At 39.1% G+C, this 27,562-nt stretch overlaps 2 protein-coding genes across 2 annotated transcripts in view; one reads left to right on the forward strand and one right to left on the reverse strand.

The window, feature by feature from the left end:
- Positions 1 to 128: 128 nt before the first annotated feature.
- On the reverse strand, positions 129 to 27,168 carry LOC108580776 (atherin-like). Its single transcript, XM_031651443.1, has 3 exons — positions 26,508 to 27,168; positions 20,724 to 20,833; positions 129 to 743 (listed from the first exon to the last, which is right to left on the reverse strand). Exon 1 carries the CDS (start codon positions 27,166 to 27,168, stop codon positions 26,632 to 26,634), a length of 537 nt encoding a protein of 178 aa, XP_031507303.1. The 3' UTR covers positions 129 to 743; positions 20,724 to 20,833; positions 26,508 to 26,631.
- Positions 26,972 to 27,562, forward strand: part of FAM102B (family with sequence similarity 102 member B) — a 74,673-nt gene continuing 74,082 nt past the window's right edge. The window contains exon 1 of the mRNA XM_009214200.3: positions 26,972 to 27,389. Coding sequence (XP_009212464.2) covers positions 27,253 to 27,389 — 137 coding nt within the window. The 5' untranslated portion in view covers positions 26,972 to 27,252. The remainder of the gene's footprint in view (positions 27,390 to 27,562) is intronic.

Below are 27,562 nucleotides of genomic sequence, written 5' to 3' on the forward strand. Positions count from 1 at the left end.
CAGAAGGCAGTTTAAAGGAATAAAGGGATAAAAATCAGTGATTAAAATTTTAATCTTGGCCAGGCACGGTGGCTCACACCTATAATCCTGGCACTTTGGGAGGCAGAAGTGGGAGGATCGCTTGAACCCAGGAGTTCAAGACCAGCCTGGGCAACACAGTGAAACCCTGTGTCTACAAAAAATGAAAAAATTAGCCAGGCACAGGGGCACACTCCTGTAGTCCCAGTACCCAGAAGGCCGAGGGGGAGGATCCATTGAGCTTGGAAGGTCAAGGCTATAGTGAGCCATGGTCACACTACTGCACTCCAGTCTGGGCAACAGAGTAAAACCCTGTCTCAAAAAAAAAATGCAATTTTTTTTAATCAAAAAAGGGAGGTGGTTTTCCTCTGAAAAGTGGGATTGGGAAGTGTGGCAGACAGCTGTTGTTTTTCAGTATAAACTCCTCAGCACTACCTTATTTTTACTATGTATACATATTACTTTGATGAAAATTAAAAGACAATAAATTTTATTTCAATTTTTTTGCTAATCAGCTGACTTTAGAAAATACATTTTTAAAGAAGCAAAGGAATAAGCTTTATTTAAAAATAAGTTCTTTTTAAACTTATTTAAAAATAAGTTCTAGGTTCACTCTAGTACGTAAACAAACATCCAATAGATTCCCCAAAGTACCATACCTCATAACTGAGATGACGTTGGCCTTGGAAATTTTCAAAGCTGATGTTACCAGTAGATCACTATGGCTATAAAAATAAAAGGAGATATAATAACATTAAACATTTGGTTTTAGGCACTTTAACTCCCTGATATGTACCTGTATGGATTTCAAATTTTTCCTCTATTATCTAAGATAGTCACTGTTTGAAAGCCAAGGCCTCCTCTCCCATCCATCTGTTATCTGCTAGGGGATTAGTATAGTATTTTAACATTTGATCTTATTTTCTCCCTTCTGGATCATGTGGATTGGCTTCGCCATTGTATGAGTTTGCCAAAAGCAAGAGTAACATGCCAAACCAAACATCTGTCACTAAACTGCAGATTTATTATTTTTACCTAAAAGAATACTTGCTACATCAAGAATACTGTAGTCATTAAGCCAGATGAGGCCCCAGGCCAGGTGGGTGGTGTGACCACGGACACCAGGGTCTCAGAGAACACCCTGCTCTTCCCAATCACAGAGCCCTGAAGGACCCAGCCTTTCCTAGTGGAGTGCTGTCAAAAAAGACAACTAAGAGGAAAGTTCTGATGAGGGGATATGCAAATCTACAAAGAGTTATTTGAGTCACTTTTATAGTTTCTACAAAATTTAAAGACTGAGACTAAAAATGGCCCTCAGCCACTTATTCATTGGTCAGCCCTAGCATCTAATATAAATGCTCTTCCACAACCCCTAGCAAGCCAGGAGGGGGTAACAAAGACAGCTTTTGGCAAGACCTCAGGTGAAAGAGAAATTCTGATTCTCAACACTCTATCCCAGGAGGGTAGGGAAAAAAACAGGGAATTAATATCAAAGGACAGTGTTTCTATATCTCCACAGCATATCTTTAGGATGGGAATCAGGCTGTTACCTAGTTTCAAAGATCAACTTACAATAGCAAAGGTAAGGTGACAAGCCATTCAAGGTATTTAAAACATAAGTACTAAAATTTTATCCGTACATTTATGTGTGTGCTTTTGAAAAAAAAGGCCTGTATTGCAGTCCCCACTGGATAAATATATTTTTTACTAAATTTATTAGACATACAATAATTTTAGAAGACATCTGTCAAATACAATAACTTTAGTTTTAGAACTGTTAACATTATGCCATTTATTTTCTAACAGTGTTTATTATAGGCAAGGACTGATTGCCTATAATTACCTAGACTCCCCCCACACCATTATCTAAAAGAGTGGGACAAAGGATCAGAGGTGACCAAGCAAAACAAGTACTTTGTTTTAGAGCCTTTACATTTCAGAAAAATCACTCCCGTGATGCTCAGAGCTTTCAATGCTATTAAACCACAGACTTTTGGCCAGGCACAGTGGCTCATGTCTGTAATTCCAACACTTTGGGAGGCCGAGGCGGGAGGATGGCTTGAGTCCAGAAGTTCAAGACCAGCCTGGCAACATAGTGAGAACCCATCTCTACAATTTAAAAAATGCAAAAATTAGCCAGACATGTGCACACACCGGTAGTCCCAGCTACTCTAGAGGGTGAGGTGGCAGGATCACTTGAGCCCAGGAGCTTGAGGCTACAGTGAACTATGATTGCATCACTGCACTCCAGCCCAGATAACAGTGAGACGCTGTCTCTAAAAAATAAAATAAAATGCATAGCTTTTAAAGCATCAGTAACCAGGAATCTCTATTAAGATTGCATACCATTCTTGTCCTCCTCAACCTCAGTCATCTCAATTCCATCCAGATGTCCAAACCAGAACCCTGGGAGTGATTCTTGTCCTCTCCCTCTACCTCAGTCTCCGTATCAAATCATCCCCCACAAAGCCCTGTTGAATATCATTCTAAAATACATCATGAGCTTTTTCACACTCTCTGGTTAAAGGCAGTCCAAGTCAACACTGTCTTACATTGGGGCTTACATTGGGGCTTACAATGCTACAATCAGAATTTTTAAATAAAAATAGTAGCAAACACCTTATAATCCTTATTATGGGTCAGGTACCCCTCTAAGTGCTTTAAATGCATTAGCTGATTTATTCTTCTCAATAACCCTATAAAGCATTCTAGCACCACTTTAAGATGAAGAAACTGATGCACAGAGAATTGAACTGACTTTCCCAACATCACACAGCTAGGAAGTGGAGGAGCCAGCTGTCCCCTCCTCACTGACCCTTTGTATTCACACCTGCCATCCTCTGGTCTGATTTCCACACAGCAACCAGTGTGATTGTTTAAACAAGTAACTTTTATACAGAACCAGAAACCTTGAAGTGAGAACAGAAAACAACTTCTATTCTTTTCTTCCCAACAGCCTGATCAAACCGGCTCTGCAGGACAGGTTCTTTCCTGGCGCCTGGGGCAAGTCCCTTGACATTTTTTTGGCACTCTCAGTTAATACAAATTCTCTTTTAGTCGCAAATAGTCTCATTTCAATAATAAAAATGCCCAGTTCAATGTGTTGGTTGAACTTCTGAACTTCAGTACAGTTAATACTTTCTCCCCACCACCCATCCAAACCCCAAACCTGCTTGGGCTGGCAGCCTTTGTGGTGGGATTGGCTCCTCTCTCCTGGCCTCCTCCTCTTCATTGTCTCAGCCACTTCAGCCAGCCAAGGTTGGCTGTGGCAGTGGCAGTGGCAGGTGTTTAAAGCTGACTCTTGCTCTCAGGACTTTTTTTTTTTTTAGACTCTGGCCGTTGCAGGTGGCCGTGGCAGGTGGCAGGTGTTTAAAGCTGACTCTTGCTCTCAGGACTTTTTTTTTTAGACAGAGTCTCGCTTTGTCACCCAGGCTGGAGTGCAGTGGCGCATGGGCTCACTGCAAGCTCTGCCTCCTGGGTTCATGCCATTCTCCTGCCTCAGCCTCCCGAGTAGGTGGGACTATAGGTGCCCGCCACCACACCTGGCTAATTTTTTGTATTTTTTAGTAGAGACGGGGTTTCACCGTGTTAACCAGGATGGTCTCGATCTCCTTTTTTTTTTTTTTAAACGCAGCCTAGATAGTCCCTGTAAGTTCCTCTGATTGGAGCTCACTGAAATAGGCAAAGCCTCGACCTTAGCTGGATGCTTACACATCCACTCCAGCCCCACGATCAGCTTGACATGTGAACTGAATCTGAAGACATCTCCAGCCTCTTTCTGCTAAGGTTGTCTGGTGTGGGCAGAAGGTCTCTTAAGCATGATTCCCTTTTAAATGACCACATGTATATATTCCTGCCAAGGATTTCATACCTTGGAGCTGCCAATGAAACTCTCAATACCAGTTAACTTTCCAAATGCAGTTTCTTACTTTGATGACAGTAAGCTATTTACCGGGTATTTCTGTGACCCATGGACTCCATAGGCTACAAATCAAACCTTCCATATGGTCTCCTTGGAGCATCCCTCACTAGCACACCTGAGGCAAGGTAAAAATACCTGTCCTACCAATCTTTCATGGGGTTGTAGGGAAGACACGATGCATTGGAGATTCTCTCAATGGGAATTTCCAAATCTCAACTATCTCCTTGGCCTTTTCAATTTTAGTTCCTATATAGCCTTAAGATAGGCAAACGGGTGAAGATCCACAGAAGTGGTTTTAGCACCTCTTCCATAATTCTGCTATACATGATCCGACTCACTGCACTTTGAAATGTGGGGGTAATTAGGCCCTCAGCTGTGGTGAGTCAGGAAGAATCCTATTTTAACATTCTGTTAGAAATACTAACCAGATCGTGCCTTTCCATTGCCATTAGCATTAAATGCTAAAAAAACACTAATCATATTATGTCCTTCCACTGCTATTGCTATTAAATGCTAACTCTTTACCATGTTCTTTGGAGCACTGCATGATATGGGCCTTGCCTACCTGTCTAGCCTTGTTTCATAACTCTCTTTTTCAGCTTTAGCTGCATGGGTCTTCTTGTAGGTCCTTGGATTCTCTAAGCTCTTTCCTACCTCAGGACCTTCATACATGCCTAGAACATTCTTTCTCCTACCACTCTTGTCCTCATTTGTTAGGTCTCAGCTTAAATATTATCTCATAGCAAAGGACTTTCCTGAAGTATTATAGCTCTCCACCCCCAGCCAACTATTCTCATTCATATATATTATTTTACATTACAGCATTTACCACAAATTGTAAATGTGTGATTGTGTATTTTCAAGTTTATTGCCATATGGCCAGAAACTGGTTAACGATTTACCAAATTATTTCTGCTTTCCTCCAGGACATACAGTTGAACTACATATCCCAGCCTCCCTTGCAGTTAGGTACAGCCATCTGACTGTTGTAGTCAATGGAATGTAGGTAGAAAAAGAATACTTCTAGGCCTGGCCTGCAAAATCTTGCCATGTCTGATCCCCCATTCTTTTTTTCCATTCACCAACTTAATAGAGAAGATTCAAAAGACCCAAAAGAGCATAGAATTACAAGAGGAAAGTGATCTGAGTTAGTGCTTAGAGGGGAGAGTCCAGTATAGTCAAGACATCAGCAGCGGCCTCACTGGACTATTGTTTGAGCAAAAAAACAAACTGTTATTAGGTTAAGTCATTGAATTTTCTCTTATAGAAGTATTCCAGCAAGTAAATTGAAGAAAGAATGACAGAATTAGATTACCACTATATTAAACCCTAATGAATTCACGAATCTAGACAATGATCATCAATGGCTATTATTTGTGATGGGAAGAGGAAGCTTTGAGAATATTCACAGATATTAAATATATTTCATTGCATCCTGGGCTCTCTTTTCTTTCTTTTGTTTTTTTCAATTTTTATTTTAGATTCCAGGGTACACACACAGGTTTGTTAGAAAGGCATGTTGCATGATGCTGGGGTTTGGAGTATGATTAAACCCATCACCCAGGAAGTGAGCATAGAACCCAATAGGCATTTTTTCAACCCTTGCCCCCCTCCTTTCCCATTCTTATATTTTCAAGTGTCTATTGTTCTCCTCTTTATGTCCATGTGTACCCCATGTTTAGCTGCCACTTGTAAGTGAGAACATGTGTTATTTGATTTTCTGTTTCTGCATTACTTCAGCTGCATCCATGTTGCTGCAAAGAACATGGTTTCATTCTTTTTTATGGCTGCATAGTACTCCATGGTATATTAGTATTAATGCCACATTTTCTTTATCCAATCCACTGTTGATGGGCACCTGGGTGGGGTCCATGTCTTTGCTATTGTGAACAGTGCTGCAATGAACATACAGGTGCATGTGTCTTTTTGGTAGAATGATTTATTTTCCTTTGGGTATAAACTCAGTAATGTGATTGCTTGCTTGAATAGTAGTTCAACTCTTATTTCTTTGAGAAATCTCCAAACTGCTCTCCCCAGAGGCTGAACAAATTTGCATTCCCAGCAACAATGTATAAGCATTCCCTTTTCTCCATAGCCCCAACAATATCTGCTATTTTTTGGCATTTTAACCAAACCCATTCTGACAGGGTGAGATGGTATCTCATCGTGGATTTGATTTGTATTTCTCTGATATTAGTGATGAGCATTTTTTCATGTTCATTGGCTGCTTGTATATATTTTTTAAGAAGTGTCTGTTCCTGTCCTTTGCCCATTTTTAATGGGGTTGTTTTTTGCTTGTTAATTTAAGTTCCTTATAGATTCTGAATATTAGACCTTTGTCAGATACATAGCTTGCAAATATTTTCTGCCATTCCCTAGGTTGTCTATTTACTCTGTCGTTAGTTTCTCTTTCTATTCAGAAGCTCCTTGGTTTAATTAGGTCCCACTTGTCAATTTTTGCTTTAATTGCAATTGCTTTTGAGGACTTAGCCATAAATTCTTTGCCAAGGCTGATGTTGAGAAGGATATTTCCTAGGTTTTCTTCTATAATAGTTTCAGGTCTTACATTTAAGTCTTTAATCCATCTTGAGTTAATCTTTGTGTATGGTAAGAGATAGGGGTCCAGATTCATTCTTCTGCATATGGACAGCCAGTTATCCCAACACCATTTATTGAATAGAGTCCTTTTCCCATTGCTTACTAGCTGTAGATGTGTGGCTTTATTTCTGGGTTCTCTATTCTGTTCCTTCCATTGGCGATTTTCTATTTTTGTACCAGTATCATGCTTTTTTTAGTTACCGTAGCCTTGCAGTACAGTTTGAAGTCAGGTAATGTGATGTCTCTGGCTTTGTTCTTTTTGCTTAGGATGCTTTGGCTATGTGAGCTCTTTTCTGGTTCCATACAAATTTTAGAATAACTTTTTTTATTTCTGTGAAAAATGAAGTTAGTAGTTTGATAGGAATAGTGGACTCTCTTTTCTATTTATATTCACCTCCAGATGATCACATTTGGTCCCAGGCTTTTAATACATCTATCCATTGACAACTTCCACATTTTTATCTCCAGAGCTATTAATTCCAGTGAAGTTCTGGATTTCTATATTCAACTGCCTCCTCAAAGTCTCTACTTGGCTGTCTAAAAATTCCTTAAGTTTAACATGTACACAACAGAACTCTTTATTTCTCTCCAAAAACCTCCTCCCACAGTCTTCCACATGTGAGCAGATGAATCTAAGCCACCATCATATCTCATCCAGTGATAGCTGATGTCCATATAATGAGTTCTTCACACAACATCTAGGGTGAGTGAACTTTTTAAAATTCAAATCAAATAACGCCACTTCCCTGTTCAAAACCTTTGTACACTCCAATACACTCAAAAAAATTCAAACATTTTTTCATGGCCTCCTGCTTCTTGGCTGCTCTGACTTCATTTTCTACCACACTTTCCACTGCACACTCTTCTCAAATCTTCTTATTGTTCCTTGAAAGAAGCAAGCTCATTCCTGCCTCAGGACCTTTGTATTTGCTATTTCCCTGCTTGGAACTCTGTTCTACCATCTACTTATGGCTTTGTGCTACACTTCATTCAGACATCCTTGAGAAGGCGTGTCCAGTCTATCAAAAATAGCACCTTGCCTCCTCCCACTGTCCCTGCCCTGACTCTTACTCTATTTTATTTTTTTCATTGAAGTTATTACTATTTGATATTACATATTTGCTTCTTTGTTTAAATATCATCTCACTTGCCAGAATGGAAGCTTCATGAATGCAGGAATTTTGTTTGCCTTGTCCATTGCTGTTTCTTCAGTGCATAGAAGAGTCATTACCAATGAGTGGGAACTCAATACGTATTTGTTAAATAAACAAATTGATTAATGGATTATAAACAAATGATCATAAAACCTTCCAAGTTCGACTCAATCACAGTTACGAGCCACATTTAGGAAACCCTGACATACAAGCATTCTGTCATTTATTGACTGGGTAACCCTGGGAGAGATGCCTGATCTCTCTGTGCCTCAGTTTTTTCATCTGTATAATGGAAGAATAATATCATCTGTTTCATAGAGTGCGAGGCTTAAATAAATGAATCATGAAGTTCTTAGACTAGAACAATGCATAGTATAATACATTGTAGGTACTCAATAAATATTTGCTACATTATTATTATTACAGAATTCCAGATTTTCAGTGTTTTAAGAAAGTAGAGGAAAGGGCCATTTTTCACATTAAAGGAATTTTTAAAGTCATAACCAATAAATATGTATTGGTATTTACAAAGCAGGCCTTAACTGCGTGAGAGGTAAGAAATAACAGAGAAACTCAGAATGAAAGTATTAAAAACCGCTTCCAATTACAAATCAATATGAAATAAAAATAATTCTGAAAATACGATGTAGTCATTCAGATTTGATTAACAACCAAAATAAATCAGTTTATATACAACTTTTCAGGAATACACCTACAGGGTAAATTAAAGGACAGCTGAATTCTTCAATACTTAATGTCACTATAATCAGCAAAGACAGATGGAGCCCTTTCCTCCTGCCCTTGCCCCCTCTACTCCACATAACCACTATATCCCTCTCTTACTAACAACTTCTATCTTGAAGGCAGCAACATGATTCATACTATAGCCCAGGCTTATCATATTAGGGCAAGATCAAAATACTTAGCCTGAAAACGGGGTTCCACAAATGAAGGTGCTTGATTAGCTAAGCTATATGTTAAGAAATCACTTCTGCACGAAAAGTAAAGACAAAAATTGAAGCCAAACACTGAATAATTTTGATAAAACTTGCTTTTAAGTAAGTTGTTTCTGCATTTATCTCAGCTTCATTTCCTACACGTCACTGAGAGGAGTATTTCCTCTTTTTATCATCCACAATTATTGTTTTAACATTTTGTTGTTGTGTTGGTTTGTCTGTTCATTTGCTTTCTTGCTTTACTTGCATCCTGATGGATTAAAAGCATCAGGGTGAGATTCTGCTACAATCTCCTTTGGCCAAACTTACTTGCCAAGCATGCAGCAGTCTTCCTGTTCCCACATAGCAACCTCCCATCTTTTCTTAGTATTTGGAAGCATGCCAAAGCAAGAAAATGATACTGGGTGTCTCAACATACCTTAAGATTTGGCCCTCCTGTCCCTCAAACAACCTAACAAACAAAACATAGCCTTTTACAGAGCCCACCACAGCTCAGCAAGGCCTACTGCCTCTGTTGATTCCACCTCTGGGATCAGGCCATAGCTGTACAAAAGGCAGCAGAAACTTCTGCAGACTTAAACATCCCTGTCTGACAACTCTGAAGAGAGCAATGGTTCTCCCAGCATGGTGTATGAGCTCTGAGAACAGACAGACTGCCTCCTAAAATGGGTCCCTAACCCCTGTGTAGCCTAACTGGGAGACACCTCCCAGTAGGGGCCGACTGACACCTCATAAAGGCAGGTTACCCTCTGGGATGAAGCTTCCAGATAAAGAATAAGGCAGCAATATTTGCTGTTCTGCAATATTTGCTGTTCTGTAGTCTCTGCTGGTGATACCCAGGCAAACAGGGTCTGGAGTGGACCTCCAGCAAACTCCAACAGACCTGCAGCTGAGGGACATGACTGTTAGAAGGAAAACTAACAGAAAGGAATAGCATCAACATCAACAAAAAGGACATCCACCAAAGCCCCATCTGTATGTCACCAATATCAAAGACCAAAGGTAGATAAAACCACAAAAATGGGGAGAAACCAGAGCAGAAAAGCTGAAAATTCTGAAAACCAGAGAACCTCTTCTCCTCCAAAGGATTGCAGCTCCTCTCCAGCCACAAAATAAAGCTGGACAGAGAATGACTTTGACAAGTTGACAGAATTAGGCGTCAGAAGGTTGGTGAGCTCTTCTCTGAGCTAAACAAAGATGTTCGAACCCATTGCAATGAAGCTAAAAACCTTGAAAAAAAAGATTAGACGAATGGCTAACTAGAATAAACAGTGTTAAGAAGACCTTCAATTACCTAATGGAGCTGAAAACCATGGCATGAGAACTATGTGACTCATCCACAAGCTTCAGTAGTCAATTCGATCAAGTGGAAGAAAGAGTATCAGTGATTGAAGATCAAATTAATGAAATAAAGCAAGAAGAAAAGTTTAGAGAAAAAAGAGTAAAAAGAAATGAACAAAGCCTCCAAGAAATATGGGACTATGTGAAAAGACCAAATCTACATCTGATGGGTGTACCTGAAAGTGATGGGGAGAATGGAACCAAGTTGGAAAATACTCTTAAGGATATTATCCAGGAGAGATTCCCCAGCCTAGCAAGGCAGGCCAACATTCAAATTCAGAAAATACAGAGAATACCACAAAGATACTCCTCGAGAAGAGCAACCCCAAGACATGTAATTGTCAGATTCACCAAGGTTGAAATGAAGGAAAAAACGTTAAGGGCAGCCGGAGAGAAAGGTCGGGTTACCCACGAAGGAAAGCCCATCAGATTAACAGTAGATCTCTTGGTAGAAACTCTATAAGCCAGAAGAGAGTGGGGGCCAATATTCAACATTCTTAAAGAAAAGAATTTTCAATCCAGAATTTCATATCCAGCCAAACTAAGTTTCATAAGTGAAGGAGAAATAAAATCCTTTACAGACAAGCAAATGCTGAGAGATTTTGTCACCACCAGGCCTGCCTTACAAGAGCTCCTAAAGGAAGCACCAAAAATGGAAAGGAACAACTGGTACCAGCCACTGCAAAAACATGCCAAATTGTAAAGACCATCGATGTTAGGAAGAAACTGCATAAACTAACGGGCAAAATAACCAGCTAACATCATAATGTCAAGATCAAATTCACACATAACAATATTAACCTTAAATGTAAACGGGCTAACTGCCCCAATTAAAAGACACAGACTGGCAAATTGGATAAAGAGTCAAGACCCATCAGTGTGCTGTATTCTGGAGACCCATGTCACATGCAGAGACACACACACAGGCTCAAAATAAAGGGAGGGAAGAAGATCTACCAAGCAAATGGAAAGCAACAAAAAGCAGGGGTTGCAATCCTAGTCTCTGATAAAACAGACTTTAAACCAACAAAGATCAAAAGAGACAGAAAGGCCATTAAATAATGGTAAAGGGATCAATTCAACAAGAAGAGCTAACTATCCTAAACATATATGCACCCAACACAGGAGAACCCAGATGCATAAAGTAAGTCCTTAGAGACCTACAAAGAGACTTAGACTCCTATACAATAATAATGGGAGAATTTAACACCCCACTGTCAATATTAGACAGGTCAACGAGACAGAAGGTTAACAAGGATATCCAGGACTTGAACGCAGCTCTGCACCAAGTGGAATTAATAGACATCTACAGAACTCTCCACCCCAAATCAACAGAATATACATTCTTCTCAGCACCACATCGCACTTATTCCAAAATTTACCACACAGTTGGAAGTAAAACACTCCTCAGCAAATGTAAAAGAACAGAAATCACAACAAACTGTCTCTCAGACCATACTGCAATCAAATTAGAACTCAGGATTAAGAAACTCATTCAAAACCACACAACTACATGGAAACTGAACAACCGGCTCCTGAATGACCACTGGGTAAATCATGAAATGAAGGCAGAAATAAAGATGTTCTTTGAAATCAATGAGAACAAAGACACAACATACCAGAATTTCTGGGACACATTAAAAGCCGTGTATAGAAGGAAATTTATAGCACTAAAAGCCCACAAGAGAAAGCAGGAAAGGTCTAAAATAGACACCTTAACATCACAATTAAAAGAACTAGAGAAGCAAGAGCAAACAAATTCAAAGGCTAGCAGAAGGCAAGAAATACCTAAGATCAGAGCAGAACTGAAGGCGATAGAGACACAAAAAAACCCTCAAAAAATCAACGAATCCAGGAGCTGGTTTTTTGAAAAGATCAAGAAAATTCGGTAGACCGCTAGCAAGACTAATAAAGAAGAAAAGAGAGAAGAATCAAATAGATGCAATAAAAAATGATAAAGGGGATATCACCACTGGTCCCACAGAAATACAAACTACCATCAGAGAATAATGTAAACACCTCTATGCAAATAAAGTAGAAAATCTAGAAGAAATTGATAAATTCCTGGACACATACACCCTCCCAAGACTAAACGAGGAAGAAGTTGAATCTCTGAATACACCAATAACAGGCTCTGAAATTGAGGCAATAATCAATAGCCCACCAACCAAAAAAAGTCTAGGATCAGACAGATTCACAGTCGAATTCTACCAGAGGTACAAAGAGGAGCTGGTACCATTCCTTCTGAAACTATTCTAATCAATAGAAAAAGAGGGAATCCTCCCTAACTCATTTTATGAGGTCAGTATCATCCTGATACCAAAGCCTGGCAGAGACACAACAAAAAAAAAAGAGAATTTTAGACCAATATCCCTGATGAACATCGGTATGAAAATCCTCCATAAAATACTGGCAAACCGAATCCAGCAACACATCAAAAAGCTTATCCACCACGATCCAGTCAGCTTTATCCCTGGGATGCAAAGCTGGTTAAACATATATAAATCAATAAAGGTAATCCATCACATAAACAGAATCAATGACAAAAAACCACATGATTATCTCAATAGATGCAGAAGAGGCCTTTGACAAAATTCAACAGCCCTTCATGCTAAAAACTCTCAATAAACTAGGTATTGATGGAATGCATCTCAAAATAATAAGAGCTATTTATGACAAACCCACAGCCAACATCATACTGAATGGGCAAAAGCTAGAAGCATTCCCTTTGAAAACTGGCACAAGACAGGGATGCCCTCTCTCACCACTCCTATTCAACATAGTGTTGGAAGTTCTGGCCAGGGAAATCAGGCAAGAGAATGAAATAAAGGGTATTCAATTAGGAAAAGAGGAAGTCAAATTGTCCCTATTTGCAGATGACATGATTGTTCATTTAGAAAACCCCATCATCTCAGGCCAAAATCTCCTTAAGCTGAGAAGCAGCAACTCATGGTACAAAATCAATGTGCCAAAATCACAAGTATTCCTATACACCAGTAACAGACAAACAGAGAGCCAAATCATGAATGAACTCCCATTCACAATAGCTACAAAGATAGTAAAATATCTAGGAATCCAACTTACAAGGGATGTGAAGGACCTCTTCAAGGAGAACTACAAACCACTGCTCGACGAAATAAAGGAGGATACAAACAAATGGAAGAACATTCAATGCTCATGGATAGAAAGAATCAATATTGTGAAAATAGCCATACTGCCCAAGGTAGTTTACAGATTCAGTGCCATCCCCATCAAGCTAACAATGACTTTCTTCACAGAATTGGAAAAACTGAAGCTCATATGGAACCAAAAAAGAGCCCGCATTGCCAAGACAATCCTAAGCAAAAAGAACAAGGCTGGAGGCATCACAGTATCTGACTTCAAACTATACTACAAGGCTATAGTAACCAAAACAGCATGGTACTAGTACCAAAACAGACATAGACCAATGGAACAGAACAGAGGCCTCAGAAATAACACCACACATCCACAACCATCTGATCTTTGACAAACGTGACAAAAATAACAAATGGGGAAAGGATTCCCTATTTAACAAATGGTGTTGGGAAAATAGGCTAGCCATACGTAAAAAGCTGAAACTGGATCCCCTCCATGCACCTTATACAAAAATTAATTCAAGATGGATTAAAGACTTAAATGTTAGACCTAAAACCATAAAAACCCTAGAAGAAAACTTAGGCAATACCATTCAGGACATACGCATGGGCAAGGACTTCATGACTAAAACACCAAATGCAATGGCAACAAAAGCCAAAATTGACAAATGGGATCTAATCAAACTAAAGAGCTTCTGCACAGCAACAGAAATGACCATCAGAGTGAATAGGCAACCTACAGAATGGGAGAATATTTTTGCAATCTACCCATCTAACAAAGGGCCAATATCCAGAATCTACAAAGAACTTAAACAAATTTACAAGAAAAAAAAAAAAACCTTCAAAAAGTGGGTGAAGGATATGAACAGACACTTCTCTAAAGAAGACATTTATGCAGCCAACAGACACATGAGAAAATGCTCATCATCACTGGTCATCAGAGAAATGCAAATCAAAACCACAATGAGATACCATCTCACACCAGTTAGAATGGCGATCATCAAAAAGCCAGGAAACAACAGATGCTGGAGAGGATGTGGAGAAATAGGAATGCTTTTACACTGTTGGTTGGAGTGTAAACTAGTTCAACCATTGTGGAAGACAGTGTGGCGATTCCTCAAGGATCTAGAACTAGAAATACCACTTGATCCAGCCATCTCATTACTGGGTATATACCCAAAGGATTATAAATCATGTGACTATAAAGACACATGCACATGTATGTTTATTGCAGCACTATTCACAATAGCAAAGACTTTGAACCAACCCAAATGTCCATCAATGATAGACTGGATTAAGAAAATGTGGCACATATACACCATGGAATACTATGCAGCCATAAAAAAGGATGAGTTCATGTCCTTTGCAGGGACATGGATGAAGCTGGAAACCATCATTCTGAACAAACTATCACAAGGACAGAAAACCAAACACTGCATGTTCTCATTCATAGGTGGAAATTGAACAAGGAGAACACTTGGACACAGGGCGGGGAACATCACACACCGGGGCCTGTTGTAGGGTGGGGGACTTGGGGAGGGATAGCATTAGAAGAAATACCTAATGCAAATGATGAGTTAATGGGTGCAGCAAACCAACATGGCACATGTATACCTATGTAACAAACTTGCATGTTGTGCAGTTGTGCACATGTACCCTAGAACTTAAAAGTGTGTGTGTGTATATATATATACGTGTGTGTATATATATATATACACGTGTATATATATATATATACGTGTGTGTGTGTGTGTATATATATATATATAGCCTTTTAGAAAGATGGCTCTTAAGATATAAAGGAGAGTTAAAAATTAGTAAAGTTAAATATGGCATTATAATTATCATACTAAATAGGCCTACTGCATATTCCTACTGTAATTCTTTTTAGATTGAAAATGAAAAACCATAGATATGGAGTAAAGTACTGCTTGAGACATTATGTCTTTTACAGACTCACTGGTAATAACAAATCTTCTCTATCCACCTATTGGAGAAAATGCTCCAGTAAAACAACTGTTAAACCCTTAAAAACATTGTTTTAACCAATTCTACTGAAACCTGAATGTTCCTTCTTAGAAAGGTTGAATAAAAATTATGCTTTCCAACTGAAAAATTATATTTCATTTTATGACGGTAATTGTCTGCAGGCTATTTGTTTTAAATATATTAACCACATCAGATTTAATCTAGAAAGCTCTTCAATTTAAGTGTTCAAAAAGCGTATAAGCTAAAAGCTTAAATCAAGGTCATCCATGGATGGAAACTTTTTGTTGTTAAAGATAAAGATCTTTTGTGCTATTTTAAGAATCTCCTTGTTGAAAGATCTTGAATGCAGTAAGAAAATCTATATACTTCGGACACTTGGCTAAACCAAGGTCAGGTTAAGGTTACAAGAGGGATTTATCCAACTCATCAGAGAACATAAATATACTTAAATAATAAAAGACACAACATTGAATATAAGTAACTCAGCTACTCAGATTACTATCACAGTGCAAAAATTCAAGATATCCCCAGTGCACTTCACATTTTCATCACTAGCATCAGTTAAAGTTAGTTGAATATATATATACACGTTCAACCAGAATGTAAAATATTTTTCTTCCCTACAGAGTATATTTTCTACATCAATCTAAACCTGTTTCTCTTCCTCCCCTTTTATGAAGATGTACAATATTGGAGACATTTTTACTTCTTCTTTCCTTATTCTATTACTATATGCCATAAGTTGCCAGGTCTTATTGATTCTACTTTTACAATAACCCCTCGTGAGCCCCCTCCTCTCTAATCTCCTGGTAGTATCCTAATTCAGGGCCTCATAGCAACCTATCATCTGTAATAACTAGCCTAATAACTGGTCCCTGCATTTAGCCTCTCCCTACCCCAACATAACTTAAATACTTCTGCCAGATTAGTTTTCCTAATGAACAAGTCTGATTTTTCATCCCCTTGCGCAAACGCCTTACATAAAGTCTAGACTCCCCAGCCTAGCATTTAAAAGCAGGATCTAGCCACAAACTATGTTTAAAATCAGATTTTCCTCTACTTTTTCACAGCTATTTTTTCCTTTGTTTTAACTCACATTCTTCTCCTCCCTAATTTCGTGCTTTCCTGCCTCGGAAATGGCCTTTCCTTCCTTCTCTGCTGTTGCAGATTCTACACTTCCTTCAAGGCTCAAGGTCTAGCTCAGTGCCACATCCTCTGCAAAGCCTTTTCTTAATGTCTCATTTGGAAGTAACTGCTTCCACCTTCAAAGTACTCTGGAGGACATTTTGAAAAAGCCTCTTTCTCAACTTTCTTCTGTTTCTTATTTTCTTTACCAACTCCTTAAGAAGACGATCCAACTCTTATTTGCTTTTGTATTCTCTAATTGAATAGCACTCTGATAGTGCAAAATAGCACAGCAATATTTGCATGCTGGTCAACTAAATAAATAGTTGAAGAAATAAATATGTGTATATCCAACAAATAAGAGACAACATCGCATCAGTTTTATGTAAAAGAAGACATGATCTCACACACAGAAAAATACTGTACTTGATACTGTAGCTAGACATCAGCAAAAAACAAGTACATTGAAAAGGAATAAATATTTATACCTAGGTAACAGTATGAAAGAATCTTTTCTAAGAAAGATCTCAGAGTATTTACTTTAATCAATATATTCTATTGTAAAGCATGTGCATAGTTTTTAACGACCAAATATACCCAATTCTTTCATTTTCACTTTATTTATTACTAATACTAGGAAATGCTGATGATTTGGCTCTAGAAAGTTGAAATAACATTTGAAACACCATCAGTTTTAAATATGGTCAAAGTGAACCCAGAATCTGGTAATTCATTTCCTGAAAAATAGTGTTAAAGTCGATGTTTCACTATGAACCTTGGAAATCATCATAAAATTCATTTTTTTTCATGTGTGCCTAGTGAAGTGCTTGGTACATAAACACTCACCAAATATTAAATGAATCAATCAATAAATCAACAGGAGTGCTGATAGGAGTGTAGCTACTACCCTCTGAGTGATAATCCTGCACCAATACATTGAGCTGATAAACAGTTGCACAAAAACAGGTGCTCAGTAAATTTTTGTTGAGTTTAATTCATATAATTTTAGAGCTGGCCAGTCACAGTGGTTCATGCCTCTAATCCCAGCACTTTGGGAGGCTGAGGCAGGAGAATCACTTGAAGCCCCGAGTTCAAGACCAGCCTGGGCAATATAGTGAGACCTCCTTCTCTAATTTTAAAAATAGATAGATAGACAGATAGATAGATAGATATCATGTACATAGAGATTCATAAATACATATAAATATTAAAATATATATTTGAATGTATATATTTATATATTTAAATAGGTTTAAAATATATATAAAATATTTTAAACCTATTTAAATATATAAATATATACATATAAATATATATTAAAATATAAATAGGTTTAAATATATAAATATATGAATATATATAAATATATATTAAAATATACAGATAGATACATATGTACATATGTATATCTATGTATATATTTTAGAGCTATCTAAATATCTAGATAGCTCTAAAATATATAGATATAGATACACATAGATATGTATATATATCTATCACTATACATTTTAATATATATTTACATTTATACATTCATATATGTATATATTTAAATATATTTATATATTAGAATATTGGATAGCACAGGTATATTCATAGATATTTATGAATATATATCCATTTAAATCTATCTAAATATGTATCTATCTAATATATATACATAGATATACATATATAGATATATATCTGTAGATATATAGATACATATATATCTATAGTTATTTAATTTTAGAGCTGGAGAGGACCTTAGAGATGATATACCTTCTGGTTATTGCTCTCTCCTCTATGAGTACACAGAGCTTTTTGCATATGCTTATTGAAGCACAGGTACCAGCAAGTACTTAGTTTTCTTCAAGTTAAGTCCTTCAAGACAAAGATGTTGTGATGTTCTTCCCCACCTAGCCAGATGCTTGCTTGGCAGATTGTAGGCACTTGAATGCTTGCTAAGTGAGTGAATGAGAGTGAGTCTAGACCTCTGCTATCCAATATAGCCATTAGCCACATGTGGCTATTTAAATTAATTAGAATGAAACAAAATTTTAAATTCAGTTATTTAGTCACACCTATTGCATTTCAAGTGTTCAGTCACTACATGTGGCTAGTGACTACTATATTGGACAGAGCAGAGAATATTCCATTATTGCAGAAAGTTCTATTGGACAGTGTTGATCTAGACTATTTCCCTCACTTTGCAGAACAGAATGAGCTCAGGGAAGTTGTCACTTGCTCAAAATTAAACCATCAGAAGCAGAACTGAGTTAAAAGTGGGAACTCCTAGATCAATATCCACTGTTGTTGAGTCATACCTCTGATTCATTTCAGAATTCTAACTGTATGTAGCCTTAACTTAAAGCTCCATATGAGCTTATGGTATGATACTAGGGAAAACATCGTCTTTGTCTTATGATTGTCATAGAAGCGATTTTATTTTTGTATTTTACTTGATCAATTTGCATGTTTGATAAAAATATACATAACAGGTATAAAAATGTACCTGGAACTTCTGTACCTCTGGTATAAAAAGAAAAAAAAATGCTAATTTTGAAAATACTTTCCAGGTATCTAGCTAAATAAAATATTATAGTATTCTGGTCTTGTGACAATTTACTTAGAAAATGCATAGCGTAGGCTCTGGTTGAATGTGCTTTTTGCTTGGGTTTTTTAAAAGCATTCCTCTTTGGTTTATTAATTTTTGAAAATTATTTGGATCCAAATCAACAGGTTACTTTTTTCAAAAAACAAAGGGGATTTTTTAAAATTGAAAACAAAGGCCATATTTTAATACAACATCACCAGATATGTGAGTGCATACCAAAGAACTGCAAGAAATGGGAACCAGACTAACTGGAGAAAAACACACACCTCCCAACCATTTCCACATACACATATGTACAGGTTATATAAGAAAAGCAAATCAACAAATTACTAAGATTTTCCAGATTTGGAATTTAAGATGGGTTTGGTTTAAATTCTTAAAAGATTTTCGCAACTGTTTTAGAAAGTATCAGTATTTTCTAAAATGCTCTTTCTTAGAGAAAGAGCCTTATTTTCTACAACTTCTGTAAATGTGTGTTGTTATAAAATTAGTTTTTAGTATTTCCCAGAAAGAGAAATCCAGTTCTGCCTGGTGGGACAGGAATAATTATATGAGGTGAGGAAGCGATCATCCCCATAGCTATCCTAACATTACAATGTGAAGGAGGCAAGGAAGAGGGGGCAAAATTGGAGTTGAAATCACCTGCATGCTATCAGTCTAGGGTTCTTAGGGATATTACAATTGCTCAAAGAACATTTTTTGCTCCATTCTAGATATGTCTTGACTGGAAAGAAGTTATTGAATAAATATTGTGGTTTCTGATAGAAAAGTATATAATCTTGTGTTTCTTTTAAGAATTACAAAGGCAATTTGCCATCTTTCCATAGAAATTTGAAAATTAGATGAAAAAGAACTAGTTATGAAAGAGATCAAGTTTTAGAATTAAAGGAGGTGCCTCAGAAAGTATCTGGTTCTTTCCTTGAAAGCCTTTATTCTCCTGTCAGACAGACTAGTAATCAAGATGATAAAATGTCAGTACTTAGGTATCAATAGCATCCCTATTCAACCATAGGCCAAAGAGAGAAGTTTTTTTTGTTGTTGCTGCTGTTTTTTTTTTAACTGTCATATTTCCTTTGATATAAACTAAAAAACTTTTTGCTTGCCTGGGAATGTAATTATTCAAGCTCCTATGTCATTCTCTGATAATCAATCCTCAACAACTCTAGTCGAGTTTGGTTTTAGGCAATGGAAAATTAAAGCAAGTTCTCGATTCAATTTTCTTAGAATATATGCATTTTTAAACAACCCAATATAGCAGTTTTTCCCAAAAATAAATGATGTATAGGGGTAAAAAGTCATGGACTCCTGATGTTGATTTAAATTATTGTAATTATAATGTTACCTAAATGTATATTACACATAAAATTAAACATCTTATAACTTTTATATAATTATAAAACAATATAAATTTATAAATTAAATACAATGTAATGTCCTAAACATACGTTTCAAATTAACAATATTTGAATGTTCACTTACTCAGAAAACATTTTTTTGAGGATCTACTCTTTTCTAGGCACACAGTATGTAATTCTAGCTGCTATAACAAACACATCCCAAATTTCAGTGGCTTAAAAGATTAAACGTTTAAGTGAATAAGCCAGTTACAGAAGGACAAATATCGTGTGATTCCATTCATAGAGACTCAAGGTAAAGGAGAGGTTTCCAGGGAATGGGGAGTTATTGTTAAATGGGTACAGAATCTCAGTTTTGCAAGATGAAAACAGTTTTGGAAAAGGGTGGTGGTGATGGTTGCACAACAGTGTGACTATACTTAATGCCACAGAAATGTGCACTTAAAAATGGTTAACATGGTCAATTTTATGTCATATGTATTTTTCCACAATTTTTTAAAATAGTAATGTTTAAAATCACACACAGCAAATTAAATGCTAATTTCTCACTTACCTCGCAGACCGATTTCCTGGTTATAAATTGCCAGTAGAGACCCAGGCAGGTAGAGGCTTCTCCATCTTCCACATCTGGCGTCCTGCATCATCCTTGACGTCAACATCCAGCTATCAGATGGGAGAAGAATGAAAGGGTCACATGTAAGAGGTTTTTATGGGCCAGGCCTGGAAGTTGCACACATTCTACTGGCTGGAAGTCAGTCTTGCAGCAGCACCTAATTGCAAGGGAGACTGGAAAAGATAGTGGAACTGTGTACTCAACAAAACAGGTTTGGTGATGACCTAGTAATCTATGCCATAGTCCATCCATTTGATCACCAAAAAAAGCCATTTCACTCTTCTTCCCAAATAAACGATACACTCATTATCGTCACCAAATGAGATAACCTAAAATCCACCCAGTCACTGCTTCAAGTTCAAAGTGCAGGATTTCCACGTAATGCACAGAATTCTCCGTCAGATCTGAATATAATTCCACGATGTACTGTGACCCAGTTATTCTCAACTAAGAATGATTTTGTCCTCCAGGAGATATTAGGCAATGTCTGAAGATATTTTTGATTGACACAACTGGGAGTGAGGGGGACGATACTGGCAACTAACGGGTAGGGGCCAGGGAAACTGCTAAACCTTGTACAATACACAGGACAGCCCCACTGCAAAGAATTGTCCAGTTTAACATTTCAATTAGAGCTGTGGCCTATTATCTGATAAAATATCTTCCCTCACTCACATCCAATATATAGTGATATAACAAATATAGTAAATACTTCCAGGTAGGAAAGGGGGAAAAGTGGGACCCTGGCCCATCACAAAAATGAAATTTTGCAGGGAGGCATTGTGATGGCTCTGAGCTGGCAGTGGCAGCTGTTTCTCAGCTAGACCCTGTTTCCATTCTCTGTGAGGAATCTGCTTATCTGTTGTCCTCTGTGGTCCCTGGCTCTGCCCTCTGGAAATTTTCCCTCTAAGCCCACATTTAAAATGAGTGTTGAGGAACGTGACTTTCTTGAGGGGAGTACAACTTTTAATGCCGGCTCACGATTTCTTTAGCAGTATAGTACCTCAAAAACTGAAAAGTCTTTGATCTTTCTGCTTCCAGTCAGTTCCATATGCCAGCAACACTAAGGTTTCCTAGAGATAATTCTCAATCCTGATTATTTCTTTGCTTCTTCACTCCATGCCTCTCTTCCTTTCAATTTAAGGAGGCTACTTTGAGACCATCAAACTTAAATGTGAAGACCACACCCTAAATATAACCTTTGTTTCATGGCTGAGTCTTAATGGGTCCTTGTTGCTCAAGAGCTTTTTCAATCTTATTTCTTATTCTTTGAGGTATAGAGCAGTTAGTTTTTCCAATCCCTTGAGGCTCCAAGTTTCTGGACTGTCTATATTCCTTTTAATTTATGCCTCCAAACCTCCTAATTATTGCATGAGTTCATTTTATGTTTCCAATATCTTACTGAAAGCAGCCAATAAATATAACCTACTAACATTCCATTTTTCAACCTCTTATAGAACTAAGGGTTTTATAGGTATCTTACTTTCTTTCCAAATTATTGTAGGTATAAGGTTGATGGGAAAGCTTCCCTTCTGCCTTCTGAAGCTTTGCTGAAATGACTGACAATAGACAGATTAACAGGAGAAAAGGCATACAAATTTATTCGTGCACATGGACAGAGTAGTCCTGCAAATATGAGACTCAAAGAAAGACCAGAGGGTTGAGACTTAAATATCCTCTTTGTAGGGGATAGGTAAAGGGGGAGTGTACGAAATTTTAAGGGGTAGTAAATGCTTTTCAAGGGAATTGAATAAGCCTATAAGAACTGTCACACCTCTGGCAGCAAGCAGTCTATTCACTCTATTGTTTTACCTGAGAGTTAAAACACTTAGGATAGGTCTATAAATTCAGATCATTTCAAGAAACATGTATTGAATACCCACTAGGTACTGGGCTATTCAGAAAAGATACAAAGATGATCAGCAAACCACCCCTGCCTTTAAGAAACTTGCATTGTAAGTACTGGAGTAGATACTTAGACCTGCTGCCTCAACATTCATTCCACCATCCTATCTGAAGAAGTTGGAAAGCTGAAAATTACATTTCTCAGACTCCCTTGCCACTCAATTTTTGGGTGCAAATAAGGCCTGCCAAATAAATGTCCATATGAAAACACAGGTGCAAGTGAAGTGGAGGCTGTCTTCTTGCTGCTATGTCACTTGCAAGCAAGATGTGATGACATGTCTGTGGCATTCAGACTCCTCATAGTCTTAATGGGTGTGAGAGCCATTGGTGCTGGCAGCAGCAGTAGCAGTGTTCCAGTGTCAGCTTCCCATCCCAGCTACAGTGTATGTTAGTCAGAATAAACTAGCCTTATGCTGTAGTCACAAGCATCCTCCAAAATCTCAGTGGCTTAATATAATAAAAGTTTCTTTCTCACAGACAAAATGCTTCCTGCAGGTGTGGGCAGCTGCTCTCCATGTGCTGACTTAAGAGATTTGGGCTGTTTCAATCTTGTGGTTGCTACATCTTAACCCAAGGTCTCCTCTATAACTATTGCGGCAGGGAAGAGGAAGTCTAGAGAACTGCCCAAAGGCTTTTCACTGTCTCATCCTGGAAGTGACACGTCACTTCTCGCATTTTATTGGCTAGAACTCATCACAAGGCCCCACCTAACTGCAAGGGAACTAGGAACTGTAAACTCCCATATGCTCAGAAGTCAAGGAGGACCAGATACTAGTGAATACTAGTAATGTTCACCACGAGGCATGTGACTTTGAATTCAACAGCCTGCTGACCTCAACTTCTCCAGCCCTTCCACAGATTTCAGAAGCAGTGAATTGCTTGGATGAAAGCCCTTTGTTTTTTGTTTTTTTGTTTTTAAATATGCAGAGTGGTTTCAGCTTCCTACAGTGAACCCTGCCTGTATCATTTGTGTGCTGGTGGCTTTCCGTCCCCTTACCTCCATCCATTCTCTACCTTTCAGTGCCCTACTTTGTGCCCCAGGAGTCTGTCCTCTATGAACAGCATGTTTTGGGCCCCTCTACCCTCTGGCCTTGCTTGGTTTTTGGATCACGGGAGGCACCACCAAGAGATCAGAAAGTAGGAGGTGAGAGAAATCAGGATATGTACCCTTCTTCCTTTCAGCTTCTCACCAGACTGTGGGTCCCTTACCCTGTCAACTCTGTGAAGAGTCCTTTCATTAAACTTTCCTCATTTAAACACATTGAACGTGATATCTGTTTCCTGCCTTGCCTATGACTCCTATCAGGTGTTTAATAATAAACCATGAGTCTAAAAAAGAGTAACAGACTGTCTCCTATCTTCCATTTTATAAAGTAGAAGAGTTTTATAAAATGCAAATCTGAATATATCATTCCTCTGCTTTAAAACTTCAATGGCTCTTTGTTAACCCCTGTCACTGTACCCGACTCTAAGTTGCAGCCAGACAGAACTAATTTCAGTTCCCTCTGCAACATGGTCTCCTTTCCTCTGAGCCTCTGCACAGGCACTACCTCCTTCCTGGAAACTGCTCCCCACCCATGCTCATTATTCAGGCCTCAGCTCAAAGGCCTGAATTCAGGCTTCAATTACCCCAGAAAGCATTCCATAAACCTACTACTTATCCCTGTTAGATGCTTTTATAGTCTCCCACAGCAGCCTCCATTCACCATCATACACAGAGAGCACTCAGTGTTACATTGTACTGCAACTGCCTGCTTACTTCTCTGTGTCCTCCAGTAGACCATGAGATCTAAGACAGGTACTGCATCTCAGATCCATAGGACCTATTAAGGTGCTTGGCACCTAATAGACACTCAATAAATATTGGATAGTTTCTGAATGTTATTGAAAAAGCTTGAACTGTCCTCCTCTGGTCACCATTCTCTCTCTCTCTTTTCATTCACTGACAAAAAAGTCAGAAAAATATAATTTTTATTTACCCACCTTACTTTGTCACTATCGTACTTTTCACTATCATCTTTTCACTTACTTTGTCACTTTTCATCTCACTTTGTCACTATCTTTTATGATGACTTCTCTTGCCAAGATTACCAACGACCTCCTAGACCTTCAATTCAGTAGCTTCTTTTCATTCCAAATCCTCTGGGACTGCTCTGCAGCACTCTCTTGAAATGATCCTCTATCCTGCATGGATCACGGATCGCCCACTCTCTCTCTCTCTCTCTCTCTCTCTCTCTCTCCCCCCCCCCCTCTCTCTCACACACACACACACACACACACACACACACACGCACACACTTTAGTTGATCTGTTTGCATATCTCTGTTTTTCTCCATTCCTTTATAAGCTCCTATGTGTTATTCATTTGCATCTCTAGTAAACAGCATAGTGCCTGGCACACAACGGAACTTTGTAACTACGAATGTTACATGATTAAAACTCTTTGGGCTTCCAGGCCATCTCTTTCTTCATCTCCTTTTTCTCTTAACTGCTTGTTCTTAGGCACCTTCACAACCTCCTCTTTGTCTACCCTCTAAATATTCTTCAGAGGAACTCATCCTTATCCACCTTTTGGGCTTCAGCTATCAGTGATTACCTCAATTTCCAAACGTATATTTTCAATTCCCAATGCATTTTTATGAGCTAAGGCTGCGTCTCTCTCTCTACATGTACTGCAAGCAAATCCCATAAAGACTCATTATCTCTTCCATTCCCAACCTGCCCTCCTCCTGCTTTCAATTTCAGTCAATGAAATTAACATTCATCCAGTGCTCTAAATGACAAACCTCAAAGTCCCCTAATGCATCTCACTGTCTTTGCCCCCTGTCCTGCAGGGTAAGAAGCTTTACCCATTACCAAACCCCACCCCCGAACCTGCCTCTGAGTCTTTTGCCTCTGAGTCTTTATTTTTTTATTTCTTTCTCCTGGAACACCTTACCCCACTTTGTCCCAAATCATTTTCATCCTTTGAAATTCAAAAAACTGATTAATTTCAATCAATTGTTTCTCTGAGTTCTACATAACTTGGTGCTAGGTTTTGTTTTTTTAATGACCTGTCTAAACATATCTTCCTCACTAGATTGTAAAATTCTTGAGGGCAGTTACTGGCTTTTGGTTATTGGGTCTAGCCAATGATTGACATTTTAGGCAATTTTTTAAATTTTTTATATGAATGAATGAGTAAATGAGTAAACTGAGAAAGAAAATCTTTTCAATTAAACCCTTTCAGAGATTACTGTGACAGAATCTTAGCGAAAATGACAATAACTCAGTTTAAAAACATGAACATCACGTAACCAACTTTACAACATTCATTGTAACAATATATGCATGATTATAGAAGGCAGGTAATTGTTATTCATCTAGGGAGGTTTTTTGGGTTTGTGTGTGTGTGTGTGTGTGTGTGTGTGTGTGTGTGTGTGTGTGTTTTAAGCCTGCCCTGATAATTTTGTTTTGTGTTTAAGACCGGGTCTCGTTCTGCTGCCCAAGCTAGAGTGCAGTGGTGCGATATTGGATGACTGCAAGCTCCGCTTCCCGGCTCAGGCCTAACCTCCCTCCTCAGCCTCCCAAGTAGCTGGGACTACAGGCGCGCGACATCACGCCAGGTTCCCTGCAGAATTTGATTTTAAGCATTTCAGTTCTCAGTATAGACAGACAAATTTTTAAAGGGAAGGTATTATTTTAACTGCTTCTTTGCTCTTTTATCTTTTGTCCTGGGTGACAGGAACTAGCTAAGCTATACCCGAAAGAAAGTGCCTGCAGCAGTATGGTGCCTGGGCACTTGATAGGCCCTCAATACATCATTTTCCCTTTTCTTACCTTATCTTCCTTTTATATTTGAAGGCTCGTGAATTTAGAGTACCTAAAGGAAATTTTAGTTTTAGGATTTCAATTTGACCAAAACAACGCTGAGATTTTAATTGCCTCTATTAACCCATGACTCTCAACCCCAAAGGAAAGAAACCACTGGAGGGGGTGGGGGAGAAAGGAGGCGGTGCAAAAGCTCAAAAGAAAGCCGGAGAGGAAGCGGTAGAAGGAAGCTTTCTCTCTCGGGTTTGTCTTTTTTTAACCCCAGAAAGGCATGACGTGCTAACTGCCGTCGCGGGTTAGAGTCCGCGGCCAAGCCCGCGCCCGCCCACAAAGTCCCCGCCCGTCCTCCTGCTTCCGCCCCGCCGTGCGCTGCAGGCCGCGGCCGCTGGGGGCGCCCCCGACCCCCGAGGCGCTGAGGCGGCGGTTCCTCGAGCCTCTCCTCTCCCGACTCCCAGACGGGAGGCAGTGGCGGCGGCGGCGGCGGCGAGCTGCGCACCGAAAGGGCGCTCACCTCTCCGGGCGAGCTGCAGTACGACCGCTCCCCGCGGGCGGTCGGGGTCCGCGCCGCAGCTGCCGCCGCGCTCCGGCCCAGGCTGCCGCGAGAGGCGGCGGCAGCGGCCCCGGCCGCGGCCGGCCTGCGCCCCCGCGCGCAGCTCGCGGCCCCGGCCATGGGGCTGGGCGGATCCAGGGCTCGGCCAAGCTGAGGCGGCGGCGCCCGGCCGTGCGCCCAGCTTGCAGGCGCCTGGCTCTCACGATGATGAAGAAGAAGAAGTTTAAGTTTAAGGTGGACTTCGAGCTCGAGGAGCTCTCCTCAGTGCCCTTCGTCAATGGGGTCCTCTTCTGCAAGATGCGGCTGCTGGACGGCGGCAGCTTCACCGCCGAGTCCTCCAGGTAACTCGCCTCCCGCGCCTCCTCGCCCGTGTCTGCTTGGCCAGGGCTTGTTGGATAGGCAGCATCTCTCCTTGGCCCATTTGCTCGCCTTTCCCTAGGGACCGCTCTGAAATCAGTCGAATTTATTGATCTGCAAAGTGCTTTGCAAATGGGTTCTTCTCAGCTGGCCTTGG

This window comes from Papio anubis, chromosome 1, assembly GCF_008728515.1.
Source record: "Papio anubis isolate 15944 chromosome 1, Panubis1.0, whole genome shotgun sequence".
Classification (NCBI taxonomy): domain Eukaryota; kingdom Metazoa; phylum Chordata; class Mammalia; order Primates; family Cercopithecidae; genus Papio; species Papio anubis.